This window comes from Gracilinanus agilis, chromosome 1 (genome assembly GCF_016433145.1).
Source record: "Gracilinanus agilis isolate LMUSP501 chromosome 1, AgileGrace, whole genome shotgun sequence".
Lineage (NCBI taxonomy): Eukaryota > Metazoa > Chordata > Mammalia > Didelphimorphia > Didelphidae > Gracilinanus > Gracilinanus agilis.
This window is the reverse complement of record NC_058130.1, coordinates 312,355,685-312,382,467: the sequence shown is the minus strand read 5'-3', so window position 1 is coordinate 312,382,467 and position 26,783 is coordinate 312,355,685. Positions and strand designations below refer to the sequence as shown.

Genomic DNA, 26,783 nt, shown 5'->3' with positions numbered 1-26,783 from the left:
TTTATTGTAACACTCTAAACATTAAATATACTTCATCATTATTTCAAATCTTGTAGGTGGTAATAAATATTCAACATTCATTTCAATTCAACAAACATTTAATAATATTCACGAGACAACTAAAATCTGCAAAATCATTGTGCTAGGCATTGGGAAAACAAAGACAAAAAAAAAACAACCCTGCCTTACTAGAAGTATGATTCAATAGAAACAGAGATCTTTGTGGTAAGGACAGGTTCAAAAGAATATATATACATAAGAAGATCAACTTTGAAGATGTGATTGAGATGCTGATAGACTACCTCAGTGGAAACTGTTTCAATGATAAGAAATAGATTTCTCTATATCTAAGTATCCTACCATGAAAAACTGCATTTGCTACATTAATTCAACATAACAAGCAAAAGGCCTAAACATTAATTTTTTGAGCATATGCACAATGCTATAAAGCAGAGGTTGGGATACAAAAGTAATACAGTTTAGAGTAACTATATCACAATAGTATTTTCTATACATAATTAATTTAAAAGACCTAGCTTGATCTGCTTATATTCACATCTATACAATAATCTCTATTATAGTAGAAGTTTATTGAGTTTATTATTTCTGACTAGTAAATGCTATTTTTTGATTATGGAAATAATTTTCAGGTTAGAAAATGGTAAAGGCAATGTCTTAATTTTCTAAAAGAAGGTTTATTTCTCAAGGATTTTATTTCACAAAAAAAAAAAAATTAACACTGCAATTAAAATGTAAAAGTTTACCTTTCAAAGCAGGTACATAGTCTTCTTTCTTTTTTATGATCTGCTGATACTGAGCAACAGCCTCTTTATATTTGCCTAAGATCTGCTGTATTGCTGCAACCTTAAACACACTGTATATAGATTCTGGGTTCAGCTCACTGGCTTTCGTGAAGGATTTCAGAGCTGTGGTATAGCCACCTCTACTCAAGTAGGCTTCCCCTAGTGACTCCCAGCAGTTGAAATCCTTTGGGTCTGCTCTTAAGGCTGCCTGTAAACTAAAGAAGAGAGAATCTCAAATAATAAAATAGTGAAGAAGAATGTAGGTAAAATATTACTATCTGAATTTTTTAAATTATAAATTTGGCTAAATCTCATATTATATCCACTAAAATCTTATAGTGTACTATAAAAAGATGTTTTACTTTTTTTTTTCTTTTTCTTTTTTTTTTTTTTAAATTTTAAACCCTTAACTTCTGTGTATTGACTTATAGGTGGAAGATTGGTAAGGGTAGGCAATAGGGGTCAAGTGACTTGCCCAGGGTCACACAGCTGGGAAGTGTCTGAGGCCGGATTTGAACCTAGGACCTCCCATCTCTAGGCCTGGCTCTCAATCCACTGAACTACCCAGCTGCCCCCTAACCTTTATTTTTAATGTATTAACTTCATCATATCTCAATATTTTCATGATAAAAGAAATAATTACTTTACCTCTAAATAAAATTGACTACTCTACACTCCAGATCAAACAAAATGACAAGAGAACTAGTGATCCAACTATACCGAGTTCTCACTTAAGTACCTCACTAAGAGATACAGGAAAAAAAAATCATCACTTGATTAGCATTAATAACAAAAACATACTGAATGCTTTTTATGCTTAAGATATGCCCCAGGCTAGTGCGGAATTCTGGGAAGATGGCAGTGGCATAGAAACAGCAAGGCTCCAAACCTCCATAAAGCCCTTCACCACCAATTAAGGACAAAGGGCTCTGAGGGAACAGAAAACCAAATCTGACAACACAACAGAGCTGGAGGATCCTCCAGCTGAACCCACTTAAAAGGTACAATGAAAAAAAGAGAAAAAAAAAACTGAATTCTTGGAACTCTCAGGTGAGAGGGGAAGAAAGGAGGAAGATCCCAGATCCCCTCCTCCACATAATGTGTTGAGTCTCCAGCTGATACTGGAATCCCTGAGTGGGCTGGGCCTCTAGTCCGAGGGAGTGCCTCACTGGCACAGCTGTGCCAAACTCAAGGCTTTGATCACAGACAGCAGGGAAGCTGTTGGGGGAGAAACCCAGAGAGGGTGAACATACCCTCCATCTTGGGCTACCCACCCCCCCTTCTCTTAAGGCTTGGACCTGAGGATACTCTGAGCTGTGTAGATCAACAACACCCAGGCTTAATCCTATCAATACAACAGACAAGAAGTCTTCAGAGGGCAGGGAAACTCTAACACCCCTCCCCCACAGACTAGAGTGAATGAAGCCAACTTACCTCTCTAGCTTTTACCACCAGCTGGGGAAAATCTGATCTCAGGACACTTGGAGCTGAGCAGATTAAGCCCACCTGGCTTAATCCTATCAACACAGCAGACTAAAAGTCTTCAGAGGGCAGGGAGGCTCAAACAACCCTCCCCTACAGACTACAAGGAAAGTAGCTGAATTCACTTCTTTAGCTTTTATCACCTGCTGGGGAAAATCTGGCCTCAGGTCCCACTAACCTAATTAATCAACAAAACAGAGAAGATACCCTTCTCAGGGCTGAATAGCCCAAACCCAAAAATATGATCAGAGGATCAAGATTACAACCAATTACAGGGAAGAAAGAAGGAAAAAAACATGAGTAAACAACAGAAAAAGAAAAAAGAAACCACAATCTACAGCTTTTATCCAGAAATTGAACAAAATGCAAATAGATCAGAAGAAGATAAAGGAGCACCAAGAAAAAACATAGAAAATTCGGTAAAATGGACACAGGCTTTGGAAGAACTTAAAATTCAATTAACTCAAGAACTCAAAATCCAAATAACTCAAGAACTCAGAAAACGGAGGCTGAAGGCAATTGGGAAAAGGAAATACAGGATCTAAAACAAGAAAATAAAGTCTTAAATGCCCAAATTGACCAGCTGAAAAATGAAGCAAAGAAGGCAAAAGATGATCTACAAAGAAAAGCAGACCAGAAGGAGGATGAACAAAAAGCCAGGAATGAAATTCAGTCTTTAAAAATTAGAATTCAACAACTAAAAGCAAATTACTTCACAAAGCAACAAGGATATATAAAACAAAATTTAAAAAATAAAAAATCTGAGGAAAATATGAAACACCTCATTGACACAACCACAGATCTGGAAAACAGATCTCGAAGAGACAAATTAAGGATTATTGGTCTGCCAGAACATCATAACAAAAGGAAAAGTTTGGACATGATCCTACAGGAAATTATACAAGAGAACTGTCCTGACATTCTGAAACAAAGGGGAAAAGTAGAAATAGAAAGAATCCACAGATCACCTCCTACATTTAATTCACAACTAACAACTTCCAGAAATATTACAACGAAATTCAAAAACTACCAGACCAACAGAAAAATATTACAAGCTGCTAAGAAGAAGTCATGCAGATACCAGGGAACCACAGTTAGGATAACACAGGATTTGGCTACATCTACATTGAAGGACAGGCAGGCATGGAATACAAGAGAACTAGGTCTACAACCAACCAAGAATTAACTATCCAACAAAATTGACTATATTCTTGTAGGGGAAAGTATGGTCATTCAACAAAATCGAAGACTTCCAAGCATTCATAAAAAAAAACAAAAAAAGAAAAAACTGACTTAAGTAGAGTTTGCTGCTCAAACACAGAACTCAAGAGAATCGCCATAAGGTAATTAAGAGAGTGGGGGGAAAAAAAACAAAACAAAACAAAACAAAACAAAACAAAAAACCTTTTCTTTAAGGGACTCAATAAGCTTCAATTGACTTATATCCCTATAAGAAAAGAAGATATTGGTAACTCTTAAAAATTGTTATTACCAACAGGGTAGATGGAAGAAGTATAATTAAAGGGAACAGAGACAAATTGTATGGGATGAAATGTCAAGATATATGTATTATGTATATGTATACACAAAACTAGAGGGTAAAAAAAGGAGATAATATTAAGAGAAAGGGGAAAACAGACAAAATGGAGTAAATTTATATTTCATAAAGAAATGCATAGGGCAAACAGGGGAGAAGACAAATACAATGGAAAGGTAAAGAGGTTGGAGAAAGGAAATACTTAATTCATAAGTGCATTGAAATTAACTTAAAGAGGGAAGCACAATCAGATCCATTGGGGCAGAGAACTGATTCATGCCCTATAGAAAAGAAGAAAGGTAACAAACGGACTGGTGGGGAGGGAAGCAATACTAGGGAGGGAGAGGGCTTGGGGGGAAGCAGGGCATAGCTTTAAAAAATAATAAGAGGGGAATAAGAAGGGAGGGGGGCACAACAAGGGAAGGGATTAGGGGAACTGATTAAAAACAAAACACTGGTTTAGAAGGAAACAATGAAAGAAGGACAGGACAAGGAGAGAGAATCAAAATATCTGGGAATACACAGTTGATAATTATAACTCTGAATGTGAATGGGATGAACTCACCCATAAAGCTGAAGCAAATAGCAAGAGTGAATTAGAAACCAAAATCCTACCATATATTGTCTACCAGAAACCCACATGAGACAGGCAGACATACATAGAGTACAAATGAAAAGATGGAGAAAAATCTATTGGGCTTCAAATGAGAAAAAGAAGACAGGGACTGCCATCATGATCTCTGACAGAGTCAAAATAAAAATAGAACTGCTTAAAAGAGATAGGGAAGGTAATTTCATCCTAATAAAAGGCAGTATAAACAATGAAGAAATATCAGTACTCAACATGTATGCACCAAATGCTATAGCATCCAAATTTATAAAAGAGAAGCTAGTGGAGCTCAAGGATGAAATAGATAGCAAAACTATACTAGTGGGGAACCTCAACCTCCCCCTATCATCACATCTAGATAAATCAAACCAAAAAATAAATAAGAAAGAGATAAGAGAGGTGAATGAAATCCTAGAAAAATTAAGAGTTAATAGATATATGGAGAAAAATAAATTGGGACAAAAACAAATACACCTTCTTTTCAGCAGCACGTGGAACATTCACAAAAATAGACCATATACTAGTGCATAGAAACATGGCAAACAAATGCAAAAAAGCAGAAATTATAAATTCAACTTTATCAGATCATGATGTAATAAAAATAGTTATTAGTAAGAAAACATGGAGAAGCAAACCAAAAACTAATTGGAAATTAAATATGATTCTCCAAAATAATTTAGTGAAAGAACAAATCATAAAACAATAAATAATTTCATTGAATACAATGACAATGATAAGACTTCTTACCATTTAAAATCACCCTAGACAATATAAAATACTTAGGAATCTATCTACCAAAACACACACAGGAAGTATATGAATACAACTACAAAACACTTTCCAAACAATTAAAACTACATCTAAACAATTGGAAAAACATTGAGTACTCATGGGTAGGACGAGATAACATAATAAAAATGACCATTCTACCCAAATTCATTTACTTATTTAGTACCATACCTATCAAACTACCAAAAAACTTCTTTACTGAATTAGAAAAAACTATAACAAAGTTCATTTGGATGAAGATCATTTGGATCAAGAATATCAAGGGAAATAATGAAAAAAAAAAACGTAAAGGAAGGTGGCCTAACAGTACCAGATATTAAACTATACTAGAAAGCAGCAGTCATCAAAACAATATGATACTGGCTAAGAGACAGAAGGGAGGATCAGTGGAATAGACTTGGGGTAAGTGACATCAGCAAGACAGTGTATATGATAAACCCAAAGAGCCCAACTTTGGGGACAAAAATCCACTATTTGACAAAAACTGCTGGGAAAATTGGAAAACAATATGGGAGAGATTCGATTTAGATCAACATCTCACACCCTACACCAAGATAAATTCAGAATGAGTGAATGACCTAAATATAAAGTGGGAAACTGTAAGTAAACCAAGTGAACACAGAATAGTATACTTGTCAGATCTCTGGGAATGGAAAGATTTTAAAACCAAGCAAGAGTTAGAAAAAATTACAACATGTAAAATAAATGATTTTGATTATATTAAATTAAAAAGCTTTTGTACAAACAAAAACAATGCAACCAAAATCAGAAGGGAAACAACAAACTGGGAAAAAAAATCTTTATAACAAAAAACTCTGACAGGGGTCTAATTATTCAAATATTCAAGGAGCTAAATCAATTGTATAAAAAATCAAGCCATTCCCCAATTGATAAATGGGCAAAGGACATGAATAGGCAATTTTCAGATAAAGAAATCAAAACTATCAATAAGCACAGGAGAAAGTGTTCTAAATCTCTAATAATTAGAGAAATGCAAACCAAAACAACTCTCAGGTATCACTTCACACCTAGCAGATTGGCTAAAATGAAAGAAGGGGAGAGTAATGAATGTTGGAGGGGATGTGGCACAATTGGGACATTAATGCGCTGCTGGTGGAGTTGTGAACTGATCCAACCGTTCTGGCTGGCAATTTGGAACTATTTCCAAAGAGCTCTAAAAGAATGCCTGCCCTTTGATCCAGCCATACTATTGTGGGGTTTGTACCCCAAAGAGATCATAGAGAAATAGACTTGTACAAAAATATTTATAGCTGTGCTTTTTGTGGTGGCAAAAAACTGGAAAATGAAGGTATGCCCTTCAATTGAGGAATGGCTGAACAAATTGTGGTATATGCTAGTGATGGAATACTATTGTGCTAAAAGGAATAATAAACTGGAGGAATTCCATGTGAAATGGAAAGACCTCCAGGAATTGATGCAGAGTGAAAGGAGCAGAGCCAGAAGAACATCGTACACAGAGACTGATACACTGTGGTAAAATCGAATGTAATGGACGTCTGTACTAGCAGCAATGCAATGACCCAAGACAATTCTGAGGGATTTATGGAAAAGAATGCTACCCACATTCAGAGGAAGAAATACAGGAGTGGAAACACAGAAGCAAAACAATTGCTTGAACACATGGGTTGATTCAGACATGCCTGGGGATATAGACTCAAAACAACCACATCAATGCAACAATCAACAATTTGGAAATATGTATTGATCAATGACACATGTTAAAACCAGTGGAAATGTGCATCAGTTATGGGGGGAGGCGGGGTGGGGGGTGGTTGGGGCGTGAAGGGGAAAGTAAGAACATGAATCATGTAACCATAGATAACTTTTCTAAAAAATAAAAATTATTTTAAAAAATAATAAAAAAAAGAAACACTAAAGATATGCCCCAATATTCCACACAGCACAAGGAACAATTAATATTTACAAAATAAATGATCTTGCTAAATTGTCTGAATATGGTAAAATTCAAAATCACTTACTCAGCCACTGCTTGAGAATGCTGACCAGCTTTCAAATAGTAGAGGCCTCTTCTAAGCCAGGCCCATTTTGCTGTCCCAGCACTTGCCTTTTCAGTTACTGTTGTTAAGATAACTAAGGCAGTTTCCTAGTGAAAAAAAATCATTTATAGTTATCATTTCTAAAAGCAAAATACATGTGTGCAATTCATGAATGTATTCCTATATTAAATAACAGATTTCTAGCATCTTTTTAAAACTGTTATGTTGATATACTACTAAAACAAATAGTTGCATCAAGGTCATGGTAAAAACATTCTGATGAGATGAATTTAGAGCAAAATAAGACAATCATAGCTATTCAAACTAGTTTGTGTAATTATGTCAAAGGCATTATGGGGAAAATGGCTAAAAGGCAAAGAAGGGGACATACTGTGTCCTCAAGCTCCACGCTTAAGTCAACTGCTGCAGCTCCAGATTCTTCATCTGTTTCATCCAGTTCAAAAGCTTTTCTATAACATCCCCGGGCTCTGCTCTTATCTCCAACTACTTCTCTGTAGTAATGACCTAAATATTGGAAAACCTTACCCATGTACGTGTCCAATTTTGCAGCCTTTAAATAGTACATAGAAAAAATGTAAATAGAAATGTATATTTGGAGGGCAATTTTAAATATATATATATATACACACACACAAAGGAAACGATAATAGTAGTCTGACATTTGAATATGAAAAAGCTGATTAAATCTTTTTTATGAAGGACTGGTTTAATGCAAGCATGATAGCTATTTCACAGTGATTAAAAAAAACAAAGTCAACAAAATATTCATTTGCCTATACATAAGTTACAAAAGTTAATAAGATTTTTTTAAATTATAAAATCATGAAAACTCTTCTGCTTTAAGAAAAGAACATAAGATTTATCAGTGTTAACAAGACAACAAGGTAAGGGTTTGGTTCTGTGAAGATGGGATTAACTCTCCCCTGCCCATTTTTAGATTTAATCACCAGAAGCATACATACATATATATATACCCTACTTATCTTTAAGTATGGGGAATTCTGTGACCCACATGTGGGATAGTGAGTGAGGAATCAGAATCCACTGACTGCCCCTTGGGCAGTCCTAAGCAACGCTTTAACTATAATTGGTCCACGTAAAGTGGAAGGAAGGCACAAGAAGTGAAAATAAGGAATGGTCTTTAAAAGTCAAAAGAACTTCCTGTGACAGGGTCTTTCACCTTCAATTTGACCCTAGGGGAGCTCTGGCTGAGGACTTCGGATTGCTTTTCTATTTTACCTTAGAATACCACGTGGGTGAGTAAAAAAGGCTGACTCCTTTCCCTGGCTTATTCTGGAGGTACTAATCTCCGGAGAGGCCCCTTGTCTTGGAGGAGGTCTTGTGTCTAAAACCCTTATTTAATTTACCTCTGGCCCCCCCTTTGCTGGGACCTCTTAAGCCCTACCTGGTTCACACCAGGCCAGAGTAAATATCTACTCTCTCGGATTTTCTTACTTTCACTCTTTCTCCTTTTGCAAATAAACTACCATAAAAAAGACATTTGGAATTGAGTAATAAATCCTGGTGACTACACTCATAAAATTAGTCCAACCCTTTTATTTTTACCCCTTACATTCTGGCCCTTACAGTTCTAAATCAAAATATTAAGGAATTCAAAAGGATAGAAGAAGGATCATTAGGAGAGAAGTCAAGAATCTCAGACTAGCCCCTAATTAGCTCTATAACTATAACCAAGTTAAAACTAATCAGGACCATAGCTTCTCAACTATATAACCAGAGGATGGAGAGCCTCTACAAGGTCTCTTCTAGTGCTATCATTCTATTGTTCTAATTCAATTAGACTAATATAGCAATATAGTGTTATGGAGGAAATATTCCAAAAACTACATTTTTTTTAAGTCGTTAATTCTCAGTTTCCTTTGGTGCATTTTCTTTTAAAAAAGCACTTTTTTCTTAATACTTATAATTTTTTTTGAAAGTCCACAACAAAGTATTATGAAAAACCAATAAAATAACTTTCATTCTTTGACTTTGCTACTGTTTCCCCTTGCTTTTTTAAATATGAGTTACAAGGGAAGGCTTGATTGGGAAAATATATTCAAAAATAAATGTGATGTAAAGAAAAGGTATCAACTTTTTTTTAAATATTTTTTAGATATACAACATATAGTGTCTGCCTAAATTTTAAAAACAATACCTGAATCATTGCATTGCAAATTTTTATCATATAAAGTAGATATAAGCATTTTTCTCACCTTCAAAAACTGGGTAAGAGCTTTTGTTTTGTCCTTTCTTGTATCTTCACTCATGAACCAGTATGTTAATCCCAGATAGTAATGATAATCAGCAACCTCAGTTTCTCTATCAAGAGCTCTCTGAAATCTAAGAAAAAGGAAAAAAGTAAGGGTATAGAATTTGTGTGTGTATGTGTATATGTATGTGTGTTTGGACATTCCTGACGATGGGAATGTGTGGATAAATTCTAGTGTCAAATCAACCCAATACCTTACTTTTGAAATTAATTTATGCCTAGCAAAATAATTTGTTTTTAAAGGGAAAAATACTTTTAATGCATACTGATACTTTGGCACCCCCTTTTACAAGGTAATAAAATAAAGACATATGCATGATCCTTGCTAACTGAACATTTTATAACTTGATTAACATCAAAAAACTACAATGTGGCATTTTAATTGTTACATATGTGTGAAATCAAGTTATCCAATTAAATGGCAAAGAACTTTAAAAAGAATCACTTTAAATAAACATGGATATGGTACAAATCCACAAGTTTTTAACCAGTCTATGTGCCACCCATGTGTCCCTACCCTTTCTCTGCCTGTAGGTAGTCCTTTTTGGTAAAATGAATCAGTGCCTCCAAGGCATGGACTTCAGCTAGGTTAGGATGAGAGGAAAGAAGTTTTTCCACAATCTAGAAAGAAAGATATCCTATTAATTCTTGATAACAACATTCATGGCTTTTAATTTTTTTTAATTCCATTTGATTTAAAAACTTACCTTTGAAGTTTCATTAGTTAAACCTTTGTTTAGATAAGCAAAACCTTTCAGAACTAAGAGCTCTGGAATATTATTTGCATCTGGGACCTAGAAAATAATTTTAAATTGTCAGCAAATTATTTTTACTGAATATTTTTTCTTTTTATTGAATAAGCACAATTTATCATTTAATTAAAATATAGCAATGGAAACTGGTTGATTCTCAGTTTATTCCATGCTATGTCCAAGAGAAATGTTTTTAATGACTTTGGAACTGTACAAAAAAAAATTTTAATTTAAAAATTTCAACATACGTTTTGTTAAGAAGCTATTATGGATAAAAGACATCATATTAAGTACTATAAAAATAAAGTTGGCATAAGATCCATAGATCTTCTTCTAAGGAGCTGATAATATACTTACAAAAATACATAATATATGGAACAGACACATCCATTCATACCAAAGTAAAAGAGAGGCATTTGTTCGCTAATTTATTCTCAAATTTTAGGGAATTATGATTTAATTTTATGATGTGTTATATAACGTGTTGGTATGACATATAAGTGTTAGATTAAGATATAATCACCTTTAAAAAACAATTAAAAAAATTTAACAAAACCTTACAATGGGATAAAAGATGTCTTTTGCTATATGGATAATATATTTATTACTCATATTTTTCTGATGTTTTCTGATAAGAATGCTTTCAAACTAGAACACAAAAATGTTAGTGCAATTCCTTAAATCCAACTTTATTTTCTTTGAATTTATTAAGTTGTGTCTGCAGAGAATTACTGTTAATAAAAAGTTATTTGTATCATTGTGTTATTCTCCTTAAGATGTACAAGATATGTTCTCTAAATATTTAGACATCAAAACCTCAAACTTCTTCTTATGGAGGAACATAAGACAAATTAGGCCCACCAAGGAAAAGCAGCCATGCTTGTAAGTTTGCCTGAGATTTCTGACAAAGTCCAAATCTCTCACAGAAAAGCACTGCTGTTCTTGGTCAAAGGTCATGTACAAAGCGGAGCAGTTGTTACAAGTTTCTTATCTGGGGAAATGTTCAAGGCTCATTATGAAGTATTTCATTTCTAAGTGATATTTATGTTCTGTTCCTGGGAAAGATTTAGACCTCCTGTACCACCAACCCCCTACTAAGAACTTTATGTCATTTCACAGGCAGATGTCTTATCAATATACGTATACCTTGATGTATGGATAATTGCCTAACAACTCTCTCATTATAAAAGTTTGTCTCTTTCTCATAATAAACGGAGATCATGGAGATCATGCATCAACCATCTGGCCCTTGTTTTGTATATCTCTCTGTCTCTGTTTTCTCTCTCTCTCTACTTTTTCTCTCAACATCGGAACTTTGGCACTCAACACATAGTGCCCACATCTTCTAAAATGTACTAACAACAGACAAGAGAACAGACAAAAAAAAGAACTTCTACTATGGAAGTTTTTGTCTGGATATTATTTAGGCATTTTGCACATTCACTAATAAACTGTGTCCCTTTTTTTTTTTTTAATCAAAAAGTCAAGCAAATGACGAAGAATCTAGAAGTAAGTGGATTGCAATTTGTCATACAGATGTGGTATCATACTGGAAATACATACTTTTCAAGGCAAATTTTTTTTAAAAAGAAAGGAGAGAAAGAAGTGATTGATCAGAGCCATGGAAAGTTGAAGGCAAAACTCTTAATACCTGTTGCAGAGTGCTAATGGCTTCTTCTGAAGAATCATGATCTGAAAGTTTTATCAAGGCCTCTGCTTTCAAACAAAGGCAGAGATTCTTCTGATGAAGACTTCTACCAGATGAACTGCAGTTTTCTATTGTCTTCAGAGCTAAAAAAATGAAAAATAAAAATTTTAATTTGCTCTAAGGTGAGTTTTTAAAGAGCTATTGAATAAATAGAGATGTATATTTCAAGAGAAGCACAAATTACCAACATAATACACATGAAAAATGTGGTCATTAGAGACAGCAAGGAATTGAGAATCAAGAGGCTATGGGTTTGAATCTGCTTCTACTACCAACTACCTATGTAATGTAATGCAAGGTGGCTAACCACATACAAGTTGGTTTCCTCATAAAAGGAGTTGTTCTGAGGATCAAATAAAATGATATATAGAAAACACTTTGTAAATCTTAAAGCACCATATAAATACTAGCTTTTTAACTTTTGCTATCATCTGTAAAATGAAACAACTGGATCATATGGTCCCTAAGTTCTCTTACAACTCTAATCCTATGATAATTTATAGCTAAAGATGAAATCTTCACTGAGCCCAAGAAGAAAATAGCTGAAATTATGACAGAGCCATATCAAAATATGCTATATTCTGTATTAATAACGAGGCATCTCAGAACACCAACAAAGACTATCTATTAAATAAATGAGGCTTACCCTCCTCTCCCATACCAAAATGACTTGAACCAATTGGTCTATAAATCATATTCAGTGTGCACTCAAGAGGTTCCTCAGCATTAGAAAAATGAATGTATAAATTTGAGGGCCTGGTCCAAAAACACAGAACAAAGCATCAAGGATCCCCTGTCCCTCCCTTATACCAGCTGATGCTCAATCACAGGGTCCCCAGATCTCCTTAGGATTTTCCTTTGCACCTTTGGAGCAATTCAGAATCTTGGGAGAAAATCCTAAAGATCAGCAATATATTCTCCTAAAGTCTATCTATCCCAGTCTAAAAAATCTGGATTCAAAGAACCTTGAGGAGAACCTGTAAGTTTCCACTGACAGGTTATGTATCTAAGAACCTACTAGATGATGACTAAAGATATAATTAATCTAAAACAAACCCTTCAGGAATCTTAAATAATTCTGCATCCTAAAACAAAACAAAGTGCTGGAGTAATAAAGAAGTTATATTTCTGAAAATTAAAATAAAAGCTGACATTACTTTGCAAAGTGTTTTATATGCATTGTTCTCAAATGATCCTCACAATAACCCCATGAAGCAGGTACTAAAGATAATACTATCCCCAACTTGCAGCATTTTTGCAAACCTTAGAATGCTATATAAATTGCTAGTTATCAATACCATTACTATTACTGTTGTTATTGATATTATTTTACTGATAAGGAAACAGGATACTTTTAAGTGAAAGAGTTCAAGTTCAGAACTGGAGCCTCCTAAATCCCAATATATCCCTATACCCACTTCACCATGCTACCCTTTTGTATATTGCTTTTGAAACAAACTAAGTAAGCAATAATTATATCTCAATCATAAGATTTCAATAAGACTGTTACCTTGATTGCAGGAAAGAATAGCTTCTTTATATCGATGCATTTTCAATTGAGTCTCTGCCAAATGATACCATCCTGCTGTACACATACTGCTTAGGTTTAACCCTAATAAAATGTAATAATCATAAACTTTGGATTATTGAATTATTGAGTTATAGAGAAAGCAACTTGAGCCTAGAGCAATGACAACAGTTCTTATTAATTTTAAAACAATTTGAATCACTGGAGTCAGTAATGGCTTTCACAAAAAAATAATAATCATCATTAATAGGAAGCATTATTATAAAAGTAAAAGAGAATTGGCTTTCTTTGCATATTCTTGCCTTAGAACAGTCATCTAAGTGTCATATATTATACATAAGATCATAGATTATACTCTAGACTTAGAAGGGACTTCTGAGGGCAAATTTTCCACTGCTCTGACTCCACTGCTCTGACTTTAAAGATGGGAAAACTGATCATTAAGGAAGTTAAATAATATGCATGAGGACCACACAAGTTCTAAATGGTCCTCTAACTTTAGAGCTATTGTTTTTCTACTGCACAATGCTGAATCTTTGAGTAGTAATAAAGTACTTCAAAATTTTATTCTGTTCTATGAATAAAATTTAATCATAGGTTTAAAAATGTATGAAGGAATGAGAAATTGAAGGAAAACTTTTAAGTTCTTTTTATCCAAAAGGAAACAAACTAAGATTTTGCCCAAAAATTTTTTCAAAAGTAATAGAGGGGGAGAAAAAAAAGTACTACTGACTTGGAATGAATTTAAACCAATGGCTTATACAAGCCTGTAAAAGTTTTTTACACAGATAGTTTTCAGATGGTTCCAATATAATTATTTGCAAGAAAGTCAATAACCTGATTAATTTTTATTTTTTATACACTGTAAATAATGTATTACTAAATACCTTCATTGGGAAGTCTGAATATGCAGTACTAATAGTTTCTGCAACAATAGTTGGCAACATTTTTGCTCATTTGTGAAAAAATAGCTTAAATATGTACTTACTTTATGAGTTCTTTTATTTTTCCATAGTAAAAAAGATGTTCCTCTCAAAATATAACCCTAAGAAGCATGACTTTTAATGTAAATTATGAAAAGAAAAAACAAGGAGATAAAGGGGGGGAAATTCCTTGTAATGATTTATTACTAATTCTAAAACTGGCAGATTTTGATTAGATGAAGATTGTCTATACTCCTAATATATCTTAAGCTAATATAATCTTAAAAATATGTTCAAACACATATTTTTTAAAATGTCAACCAATTCTTAGGAGGCCCATGCTATAAGCAAGGCACTTTCAAGATAATGGGGAAAAAAGAGATAAAAAGTTAACAGTCTAGAAAAGCTAAATGGTTTGGTGTTTAAAGAGCCAGGTGTAGAGATGGGAGATCCTGTGCTCAAATCTGATGTCAGAAATTTCCTAGTTGTGTGGCCCTGGGCAAATCCCTTAACCCAACTGCCTTGCCCTTACTGTTTGTCTACCATGGAATGGTTACTTAGTATCACTTCTGTATGGTATGAAACTGGGCATTATTTCCCAGCATACATTAATTAGTATTACTAGTCATAGATTGGCAACTTCCTATAGAAAATTAGTGGAAGTTAGGTGCCCTTAAAAAGGGAGACACCAATCTCTTCTTATGAAGAGTAGAGAAATCCCACTCCCCAAGCAGCTTTACACATAATATATATAAATACATACCTTTAATACACTTTTCTAATGTGGTTAAAAGAAACCACTACCCTCCTTTTTGTTCCCATGGGGAAAATATTAGTGTCCCACTTCCCATGGGAAATATCTTAAAACTTATGTTATAAACTTGACTACATGTCTTAAATGTTTCAGCCTAAAAGACCCTGGACATGTCTAAATTCTGAAATTGCAAACTTAAGGAAAGCCCCCGTGGGTTTGGAAGCAGCTAGGAAAACTTAAGGAGGACAGAACAAGATAAAGAAATATAACATACAAAAGCTACACAACACTGCCTTTCTCTATAATTGTTCAGCAGTTATTTGATTTGTATTTGTGACACACAGGTGGTGAGCAACAAGAAAAGTACTGTATTAAATTCCTATAAATTCTGAATTCATTTGTATACCTTTGGACACCGTTTTCTGAGAGATTCCTCCAGTACAGTGGTTCCCAAACTTTTTTGGCCTACCGCCCCCTTTCCAGAAAAAATATTACTTAGCAACCCCTGTCACATACTATCACCACCCCTTACAGTTATTCACCGCCCCCAAATGCACCTGTGGCCATCACCGCTCCCCTGGATCGCTGCAGCACCCACCAGCACTTTGGGAATCATTGCTCCAGACCATACTCCCATGCTCCCATTCTCTCTCATTCTCTCTCTCTCTCTCTTTCTCTCTCATTCTCTCTCTCTCTCTTTCTTTCCCTCCCTCCCCCAATTTCCTAAATAAAGCTGCATTTTCCCTGTCAGCATCTATCTAAGTCTCCTGTCTGCTCATTAGAGTGATTTCTGGGGGTGCAAGTTTCCCCCCAAAATTCTACTCCACACACTTCTAAGACTTTAGAAAGTAAGGATTTAAAAAGGATTTTTTTTTTAATGAAAAGTAATCCCTGCCCTCAAGGACTTAATGTATCTACTAAAACATCATTTTGTTGTTCAAGATTGTTTATTTAAAATTTAATCTGTAACATAACTAACTTTATGTAATATAACTTGTCATTTAGACAACTTAGTCTAAGACATTATCCATTAATATCAAATTGTTATTAAGAAGTACATTTTTTGAAGTTGTAATCATTTTTACTGATTAGAACCTGCTCTGAAACTTAACAATCTTAGAGAGCTGCCTGAGGCACTGAGAAATAAAGTGACAACCCATGGTCACAATATTAGCCCACCCACTAAGTAGCATTGCCTTTCTCTATAATCATTCAGCAGTTATTTGATTTGTATTGAGTGACAACCTAAAATCTGACTGCACAATCTATAAAACATTAGTATCTCCTCCATAAAATTTACCCAAAGAAACACCAGCTCACAATATTTTCTTCTTATTCTGAACTCCTACAGTACCTCGGTAGATGCTACATTGCAGTGACCTTTGCTATTGCATCAGTACATTCAGAGCCTATGATTTCATTCATCAATGAAGATCACAATCACCTCTAACAAAGAACTGCCTAAAGTTTAGAGACATTAAATGATGGTCCAGGATTACTTAGCTGTATATATTAGAGGTCCCATTTTAACCTCCTTTTTAGTATCCTATCTGACAGACTTCCTCTATCAGTCTTGCTAGTAAGATGCTTTGATATGTGTAATTCTTTCTTATGGGTTTTTCTCTCTAGCTAGATTTCAAGTTCTTTAATAGCCAACACTAAGTACTTAAACATTGAATATCACTTTAAGAGCAAGATTTCTACTACTTATTTTTTACTTTATGCATTACATATTTACCTTCTGTTAAGTTTTGGGCAGCCTCTTCATATTTTTTGTCTTGTAATGCTTTTATGCCTAACCCAATGAGGCCAGGACCACTTTTTGAGTCCTTCTCCAACAGTTGGCAACAATACTGTAGAGCTTCATCAGTAAAACTTCCTGGTATCAAGGAAAAATTAATTAAATTTAATTCATATGCACGAAATTTTTCAAGTTCCAGATCTAAAAAAAAAAAGTTAAATTGTATACTCTTAAAAATTATATAAGAAAAAAATAGGGACATTAATATCCTGTTAATGGAACTGTGAATTGATCCAACCATTTTGGAAAACAATCTGAAATTATGCTCAAAGAGTTATAAAATTGTATATACCTTTTGACCCAGCAATACTACTCAGGTGCTTAAGGTGATCAGGAAAAAGAACCTCTATGTTCTAAAATATTTTTAGCAGCTCTCTTTGTGGTGGAAATTGAGGAGATGGCCTCAATTTGGGAAATTAGCCATAGCTAAACAAATTGTGGCATATGAATGTGATAAAATACTACTGTATCATAAGTGATAATAACATAATAAGCAAGTTAATTTTTAGAAATATGTAAAGACCTACATGAAATTTTGAAAAGTGAAACAAGGAGAACCAATGGAACATTATAAACAGCAACATAAATATTGTTTGAAGAACAACCTGTATACATCCACCTCTGGAAAAAGAACTGATAAATAGAAATAAGCAAGATATATTTTAAATATTCATATATCTTTTTATCAAATGATGCCTTCTTTAGTGCAGAGAAGGGAAGGAGGAAGGGAGACACCTGGGAATTTTAATGTAATGGACAAACAAATAAATAATTATTTTAATTACAAAAGAAAAGCATGGTAATAAAACAATTTCTCCTTTCACTTCAGTAACATTCACATTCCTCTTTCCTAGCTAGAAACTGAATTCTTGAATATCAGAAATGACCAAAATAGTCAAAGAAAATTTGCTTCTAATTAAGTTTCTCCATCCTAAACAATAATAGTTTGAAATATGATTGGCACTCTAATGTTAAAAACCAGCCATAAGATTTCAGGAATATCCTACCACATACTAGTTTTTCTTATCTTTCTTTCTTTGAATAAGCTCCTTTATTGGACCAATTGCCAAAGAATAGCCTTGGTATAACAAAGTTAAATTAAAAATATTTTATAATCTTTTAAAGTCTTCTTTTTCCAAAATGTTAATGCTATGTAGTAATAATCAATCAATACAATAAATTTACTATATATGGTAGGTTTGCAAAATTAATTTTATGATCAATTTGGAAGAAGCAAATATATCAGAAATAACTATCTAAATTACATACTTATGAACCCAAATAATATTTTTATTTTTTTCTATCCTAAATCTTACCATCTTTCACTCCCTTCCTCAAAAATATTTAAGAAATAATAAAGGTATTTGGGGGAAGAGAAGGGAAGTACAGGGGAAAATTTTTGAAAATTAAGAAGTCTTAAAAAGAAATCCGTTTCCAACATAAAGTAATAAATTTGAAAAACAAATCTAAGAGATAGGCCGGTCAAAGCGTATTAAAATATCCAAAGTAGGAAGATCTAGGTCACCTCTGTATTTGTTGAAACATATTGGCTGTCTGGCCATGAAGCATGTCACAATTTTAAGAGCCCCAGCCAATGCTAAATTTCAGACTAATCTTACACTGGCAAAGGGAAATTCCCTACCTAAGAGAAGCCCTCTAATCAATAAAATCAATGACCAGGACAAAATAAACACTTGCTATATCAACAATATTTGTATTATAAATTTCCATTCATCACCAAATGAAATATTTAACAAATTTTTTCCACAGGATTTTTATCAAAATAGTAAAAGAAATATGCAAGAAGGAAAAATTGTTAACTAGGGAGTTTTTACCTTTCCAGTAAGTACTACAGCTAACTAAAACTAATAACACTTTTTACATAGGCAGTGACTCAAGCTCTCTTATGCAAAGGAAATGCTGGTGGACACTATGATGACCAAAAGGCAACATTCACCTTTTTTAAAGGAGAAATGTTTAAAAACTCAAATGTTCTATAGAGTTGTTAAGCAAAGAAATTGCAAATATGACTATTTTGCTATGTGGCTCAGTTCTAGCAATAGGTACTCTGTAAGGAGATAGGTGGCTCAGTGAATTGAGTGCTGACCCTGTAGTCTGAAAGCCTCATCTGCCTGAGTTGGAAATGACTAAAAAAATGACTGAACAACAACACTCCTTAAGAAATGCCCTGCAGGGCAGCAACAATCGAAAAAAAGGCCTCATATTCCTTTTTATTTTTGAGTGGGACAGTGAATGTTTCAGAATAAGCTGGCATGGGTAGAAAGTAAATCATTTGCATTTCAGATCCCTGTCCCTGTCAAAGGCATCTTTGTCCCTTCTACTCACCTAGCCACCACCCTACTTCAGGCTCTAATCAACTCTTGGCTGGAATATTACAAAAGCCTCTTAAATCAATCTCCCTGCCTCAAATCTCTCTATTTTTTTAATCCATCCTCCACACAGCTACTAATGATTTCCCTAAAATGCAGATATGGCCATATCACTACCCTAATCAAAAAATCCAGTAGCTTTCTACTATAGACTCTAGGATCTAAAATTATTTCTTCTTTAATCCTTTTTTTATTTCAATTTTTTCTTTTACATAAGTATCAGCACAGCAGCAAATAATTAAATAATTAATTTGATGAGTTATTGATTGATTAATTGACTAATTAATTAATTAGATGGTCAGTTAAATAATTAAATAATTGAAACCTATGCTATAAAAGTTTTACTGATAGGTAGCACCATCAAAAGTTTTAAAGACCATTAGTTGAAATACTACACAATTTTTTTTTTGCTTTAAATAACTTTATTAGTGCCAAAATCGCACCCCCTTGACACCACTTGGTACCCTCTCCAACACCTATCACTAGGGCCCCCCATCTTCTAGTGCTATTCCTCTTGGCTTTCTCAATTCCTCCCATTCCTCAGATGGTACTTAAAGAATAGATAATAAAGGCAGCTAGGTGGCACAGTGGATAGAATGCCAGGAATAAGTCAGGAAGCCTCATCTACTCAAGTTCAAATCTGGCCTCAGATAGTAGCTGTGAGACCTTGGGCAAGTTACTTAACCCTGTTTGCTTTAGTTCCCTTATCTGTAAAATGAGGTCGAGAAAGAAATGGCAAATTACTCCAGTATCTTTCACAACAAAACCCCAAATAGGGCCACATAGTCAGACATGACTGAAAGGCTGAATAACATCAAAAAGACTGATTTAAAGAAAAAAGTTTCCCAAAGTTGGTATGAACATCTTAAGAGGGCCAATTTCTTGAAGGGCAGAAACCACTATTGTATAGTAACTTTCACCAACTATGTTCTTTGGATATTACCTAGAGTACACAATAGCTAAACTTCATTAGGTAAAAGTAGGAGACTCATTCTGACCCCAGTCTCAAAAATAATAACCAAGTAGGAACAAAATGAAAAGGATAAGAGTAGGAAGAACCAAGTGAACTCTAGGCTGGCATTCCCGGAACATTTAGAATACTCTAATGTTACTAAAAAAGTGTCCTTAAGAGTAGGTACATTGTTCTCATTTTAAGGAAGGGATTAGAAAGTCTTCTATCCTCACACTCTACTACCCTGAATTGAGATTTATTACCCTCCTCCTCAATTCTAAAAGGGAAAGGATAGAAATCTTGGGACTAGGGCAAATTGAAGAGAAAAACATGAAACAACTACTTTATTGGCATGTACTCTGGGCAGAAAAATGCTTCAACTCTAGGAAGATAAATTATAAGTAGTGAAATTCTAAGTCCAAAGGATGAAAAGGTCTAGGAATGAAAGCAAAACAATCCCTGAAATGAAAATTCCATTCTAATGAACTTTGTAAATATGATTTTAAAAATCCCAGAAAGTACATATCTCATAACCAGATTTTATTTACATCTAACTCTAAAATGGTTTTCATATGTTGTTTCAACCAGACATCATTAAAGGATTTTCTCTCTTTATATACCTAACTAGTAGATGAAAAACATTTTGTCAGTATTTACTTATTTTAGGTGATTTGGACATCAGAATGTTTCTAAAGCATAAAACCTTTTTTAAAAGTTCTAATCTAATAACTGAATTTGAATAAATAACAAAATTTCCTATTTTCTTATGTTTCAATAACTAAGCAAAATAAAATCTAACCAAAAGGTCCTTTTAGAATTGAAAGGTTGGGGGGGGATCATTATATGACAACTCTGAAAGCTAGTCATTATTTGCTGGTTGTGTTTTAACAAGCTGAATTATGCTAAGAAATATAATCTTCAAATCTCAACATCAAAGTAGCACAAAGGAGACTGAAATTTACCATTCTCTTTGAAAAAGAAGTGATTCAGTTTTAGTAGATACCCAAATTGTTGAAGAAAAATAAAAATCCTTTTCACAAGTGACCCTAAAGAATGACTAAAATACTCAAAGTACTCAGTACATAAGAAATTTGAGTTATGACTTAACAACAAACCCACAAAGTCACAACCTATCTGAATTCATTACCAAGTCCAAATTCTCCAATCCACAGTGACCCTCTCTCTGGTAACCATAGATGGTTGGAGAAATAGCTACCTTCTTTAACTGTCAGATTTTCAAGTGCTTTGTTCTGATAAACTACCAGGAGACCAACATAAGCCAGATATCTTATAATCTCTCCAAGATTTTTAGAACCATTTAGTTGTGTTATAGTAACAATAATAAATTATAATTCTTTTCACTAGTATCCTGCTTATCTAGATCTTTACACTAAAACTTCAACCTTTAGACTTACTTATGTTTCATTTCACTCTCATCTACCTACCATCTTAGTATCGATACTTTGATAATTACTGAATTTACACAATTCAGTTGGTTATACTTTTCTATCTTGCCTCTATTAGTCTTTTATAACCTTATTTAGGGACAAGGTCTATTCCCTAATATCTATCAAAGACTATGTAGCATACTACTTTATATCCTATGAGAATACAATACTTAATTTCAATTCAACATTTATTAAATATCTACTATAAGCAAGTTACTATACAACATTTATATAATAGTATTTGTTGATATTTATTAGCAAATAATACTCAACCTTTTTAAAAGGTACATGCTGGGGCAGCTCAATAATTCAACACATAAAGAGCCAGGCCTGGAGCCAGAAGGCCTGGGGTCAGTGTTGGTAAATCTTTTGGAAATCACATGCCCAAACTGCACTTTCAAGCCACCTTGAGACCCCCACATTACCCCAGATAGTGAAGGGAGGAAGTGCTCACATTGAGCTGCTGGCAGAGGAGCAAGGCATGTGAAAAATGTACCCTGGAGCTGTAGAGAGAGGGAATTGAGCAGACCTCTCCATGGCACATGTGCCATGTCTTCAAAACCAACACAGGCCTGGGTTCAAATCTGGCCTCAAATACTTCCTAGCTAAGTGACCTCGGGTAAGTCACTTTACTCCAATTGCCTAGCCCCGAGTTGGCAAACCTATGGCATGTGTGTCAGAGATGGCCGCTCGCCTCCCCCTCTCCATGCACCTTAGGACATCATCACTTGCCCCTCGGCCCAGCAGCCCAATGGGGGCTCTTCCTTCCTCCCTTGTGTGGGGTAAGGCAGTGGCTCACATGTGGTATGAGGATTGTAGTTTGGTCATGTGATCTCTAAAAGGTTTGCCATCACTGGCCTGGACCTTTACTGCTCTTTTGCCTTACAACTAACTGATACTTATATCAATTCTGAGTCAGAAGGGTTTAAAAATAGAAGTGCATGCCAGGATGCCAAAATTTTTTCCATTTGGTCTGTCTCATCTTCCTCTGTAGGGAAGGTAGATTCCACATGTCACTGGGTAGAAGGAAACAAAATGACAACTTATTTTTATAATGCTTAGAGAAGGCTAGTCCTGTTCTAAACATTACAACTGTTAACATATAAACAATGGCCAATTTAGTTTTTTTAAAAAGACCTCTTGTTTTAATGTTTATCATAAAAATGAAAACCATGTCTGTCTTATTATTGAAGGGTTATTTGATGCTCTTTTCCTTAAAGAGCATCCATCTTTTAAGATGTCTTATGAGGCTTTTTGTCTTGTCTCACATATTTCTGGAGGAAAACCCTCCATTTCCCTCCAGAATGAGCTTTCCTTTATAAGAAAAACAAATAAGCAATAACAACCTGTACAGCAGAGGCATCAAATTCATTACATATCTGCAAAATTCCTTAGTGAGAATCAGATTAAAATATAATTAGGAAATAACAAAATAAAATTTAAAAACAATATAAGATAATGTTCATTTTTGGTTTTCTAAGTCAATCTGGGCCACAAGAATTCCTTTCTATATGAGTATGACACTATTGCCACTGCCCTAGTCTTCATAAGAGTCTTCTGGCCTCATATGTAAAGAAGTATATTTCATTATATGTTCTCTAGACCAGTCATGGGTTTTTCAGTTACTTAGTTTGGCTTCTTTTTAGTAACATTTTCATTTACACTGTTGTAGTTCAATTAAAATATATTGTCTTCTTGATTCTGCTTATTTCACTCTGAATCAGTTACTACAAATCTTCTGGTGTTGCTAAGAATTTCTCACATTCTTCATTTCTCATTCTACAGTAATAATCCACTATATTCACACAGGGCAGCCACTTTATTCGAGTTCCTTGATACTAAAAAGAGTAATGCCATGAATATTTTGTTTTATGTTAGACATTTGCTTTTGTCTCTGATCTTTCTGGAATATGATCAATAGCAAAGTTGTTGAGTCAATGGGTATGGGGCAGTTTAGAACTTTTTCTTGCATAATTCCAAAGTTCCTTCTAGAAAAACAGAACCACGCATAGCTCTACCAACAGTGTATAAGCATGTTTTCTCAAAGCATCTCCAACACTTAGTGACCCTGTTTTTGGTCATCTTTGCCAATTCTGTGTTTGGTGAAATGTGAACATCTCTTTTAATATTAGTTACTTAAAGCATGTTTTCAAATGGTCATTTATTATTTGAATTGTTATTTTTAAAATTTTTCATATTCTTTGATAGCTAATCTAAAAGGGATTGGAGTGTTTTATTCAATCTTCAATTGTTCTTGATCACACTACAGCACTTCCATAGCCTGCTTTTCTCATCATTACTTCTCCCAGACCTTTTTGAAGTCTGACATTAATCAAATTAGCAAAGTGTGGCATGGCAACTCTTTTGTTTTTTCTTACTTCTAGTCTCTATTCTCTATTTTATTTGCTTCAGGCTTCCTATAAAAGTTTCCCCAAACTTTCTCTAAGATTTATTTTCTCAGCCCAATCCTAGAAATAAGCTTAAATAGAAAAAAATTTAATATGCATTTGTCTTGACTCATTCTTTTGTTTATTTGCATCCTGTTACTTCCAAAACATATCATAAAAAAAAAATCTTACTTTTCCTCATATTCTACTATATAATCCTTCCATCCTCAACATACTAACCTATTCTTACTTAGATAAAATATGCCTAACAGTTCACTTACTCCTAACTTTTCTGACACCAAAAAATGACTTTGCTCTTTCTGCAACCTCTTCATAATACGTTGTTCAATTCCTATTTATCCTTTAAAACATAGGTTTCCATAAAGTTTCTCTGATCTTATAGGGCATATACCTTTCTCTGAAAGTTGGCCTTATAATTCATCTTACACAGCATAAAAATCTTTGTATTAGTAGTTATATGTGCATATGCTTTCTCTCTCTAATTAGACCTTAATCCCTTGCAGGTAGGAATCATGTTCTATACTCATTTATGCACTCTACCATGGTTAACCTAATTCCTTGAATCTGTATTCAGTCAACAGTGAAAACAACAAATATCCTAAACACAAACAAAAAACTTCAACTTACCTGACTGAATTAAATGTAAGCTAAGTATTTCCAATGGATAAGATACAGTGGGATAGATGTTCATCATACTTTCACAGGCCTTCTTCAACCTAGGAGTCTCATGAGGAAACTTAAAAATATAAAAACAAAATAAAACTCAATATTTGCATTAGTAAAGTATGTTTTAAAATAAAGTTACACTGTAGATATATTGTAAAAATGTTTGTAAAAAGATGGTTAAAAATCTTACTTTAGATAAACACTGAATGAAGCGTCTATAAAGGATTTCGTGATCTTCACTAGGAATGTTATCTGAAGAACTCAATGCATTTTCAAAAGCAATGAAAAGCTAAAAAGACAAAAAAGATAAGAAGTTATGACATCACTGTAACATGAAATTACAAATATAACAAGTGGAAACTTCATGAGTTTTTTTTAAAAAATACATAATGTTCCATATTTCTTAGTTCCAAAGATCTTCCCATTTATTATAGTCCAAGAGTAATTCTTTTCATGAAAAGAAATAGATCATATTTTAGAAGCATATGCTGCAAGTCCATACCAGATTCCACCTCCCACCTCTAGAACTTTATTTCAGCTACCATCCCATGCCAGAGAGGCACTCTCCTTTTTTGCTACCTCCCTGAATCCCTAGTCTTCTTCAAGATTCAGCGTAGCCACGTTCTCCGCAAATGTCTCCTGATCTCTCCAGTTGCTGGGATGTTGCTCTCAAAACCACATTGGAGCCTTCCGGGTTAAGATGGTGGCAGAGTAAGAAGCAGCTCTTAACCTCTCCTGACCGAAACACACAAAACTCCTCAAGGGAACATAAAAACAAGTCCAGACGAACGGAGGAACCCGACAACAGGGCACAGCGTGGAAGGTATGTGGAATCGAGACATTTCCAGGCTATAAAGGGCTCTCACTAAATCGCGGGCTGAGCAACCGCCCCACCCCCACCCCCTCCACACACAGCACCTATAGCACGGAACCCAGCTAAAAAGAAATAGAGCAAGTTTGGGGCACCTATCGAGTCATTGGCAGCTCCGGGGCCTGTTCCTGAGAGCAGCAAGATTTAGGACCCCAATAAGCCAGAGAACGCAAGCGAAATCTGAGCGCGAGGGCAGAGAGTGGACGCCCAGCGCAGAGCGCACAGGCACTGGCGGGGGCGTGGGTGGAGGCAGACACAGCCAGGAACTAAAGCTCTGAAAACCTGAGTGGGGAACCAGTGCAGACCGGTATACGACTGTGGAAGCAGCGCCCTGAGACTTGTAAAGGAACCTCCTGCAGAGGATCAAGCAAGGGGGTCCACTAGGGGGCTTGACCTTGGAAAAAACCAGAACTCAGACCTCAGGTACCAATAGACCGCGGACAGACACTGAGCGAGAGGATAAACCTGAGAAGCTGCTGGGCTAATGATGGCTACCCAACCTCAGGAAACTCAGAAGAGAAAGAATAACAACAAGAAAAAGAAGCCCTTAACACTCGACAACTTTTACACAGAGAAAATCCAGACAACCGAGCAAACAGAGGAGGAGAACAAACAAGCATCCGGACCCTCCTCAAATAAGGAAAACTCCTCACAAGCTATGGAAGAGTTCAAAACTGAGATTTTGAGGAAAATGGAAGAGATCTGGCAAGAAAATAACTGTTTAAAAGGTAAAATCTTGCAATTGAACACCAGAAATGACCAGATTGAAAAGGAATTCCAGAAGATTATGGCCGAAAATCAATCCCTAAAGGCTAGAATCGAGCAATTGGAAGCTAATGATCTCTCAAGACAACAAGAACAAATAAAACAAAGTCAAAAGACTGAAAAAATAGAAGGAAACATGAAATATCTCAATGAGAGAGTGACAGACCAAGAAAACCAGTCTAGAAGAGACAATTTGAGAATAATTGGTCTTCCAGAAAAACCAGAAATTAATAGAAACCTGGACTCCGTACTAAAAGAAATTATTCAGCAAAATTGCCCTGAAGT

The 26,783-nt window shown here is 34.7% G+C and overlaps 1 protein-coding gene across 1 annotated transcript in view; it reads right to left on the bottom strand.

The window, feature by feature from the left end:
- Positions 1-26,783, bottom strand: part of TTC37 (tetratricopeptide repeat domain 37) — a 128,046-nt gene that overhangs the window by 62,933 nt on the left and 38,330 nt on the right. The window contains exons 9-19 of the mRNA XM_044662727.1: positions 25,053-25,151; positions 24,820-24,932; positions 16,936-17,072; positions 13,503-13,604; positions 11,936-12,075; positions 10,240-10,326; positions 10,050-10,153; positions 9,477-9,603; positions 7,631-7,810; positions 7,222-7,346; positions 765-1,018 (exon numbers count right to left, since the gene is read on the bottom strand). Of these exons, the coding sequence (XP_044518662.1) occupies positions 765-1,018; positions 7,222-7,346; positions 7,631-7,810; positions 9,477-9,603; positions 10,050-10,153; positions 10,240-10,326; positions 11,936-12,075; positions 13,503-13,604; positions 16,936-17,072; positions 24,820-24,932; positions 25,053-25,151 (1,468 nt within the window). The remainder of the gene's footprint in view (positions 1-764; positions 1,019-7,221; positions 7,347-7,630; positions 7,811-9,476; positions 9,604-10,049; positions 10,154-10,239; positions 10,327-11,935; positions 12,076-13,502; positions 13,605-16,935; positions 17,073-24,819; positions 24,933-25,052; positions 25,152-26,783) is intronic.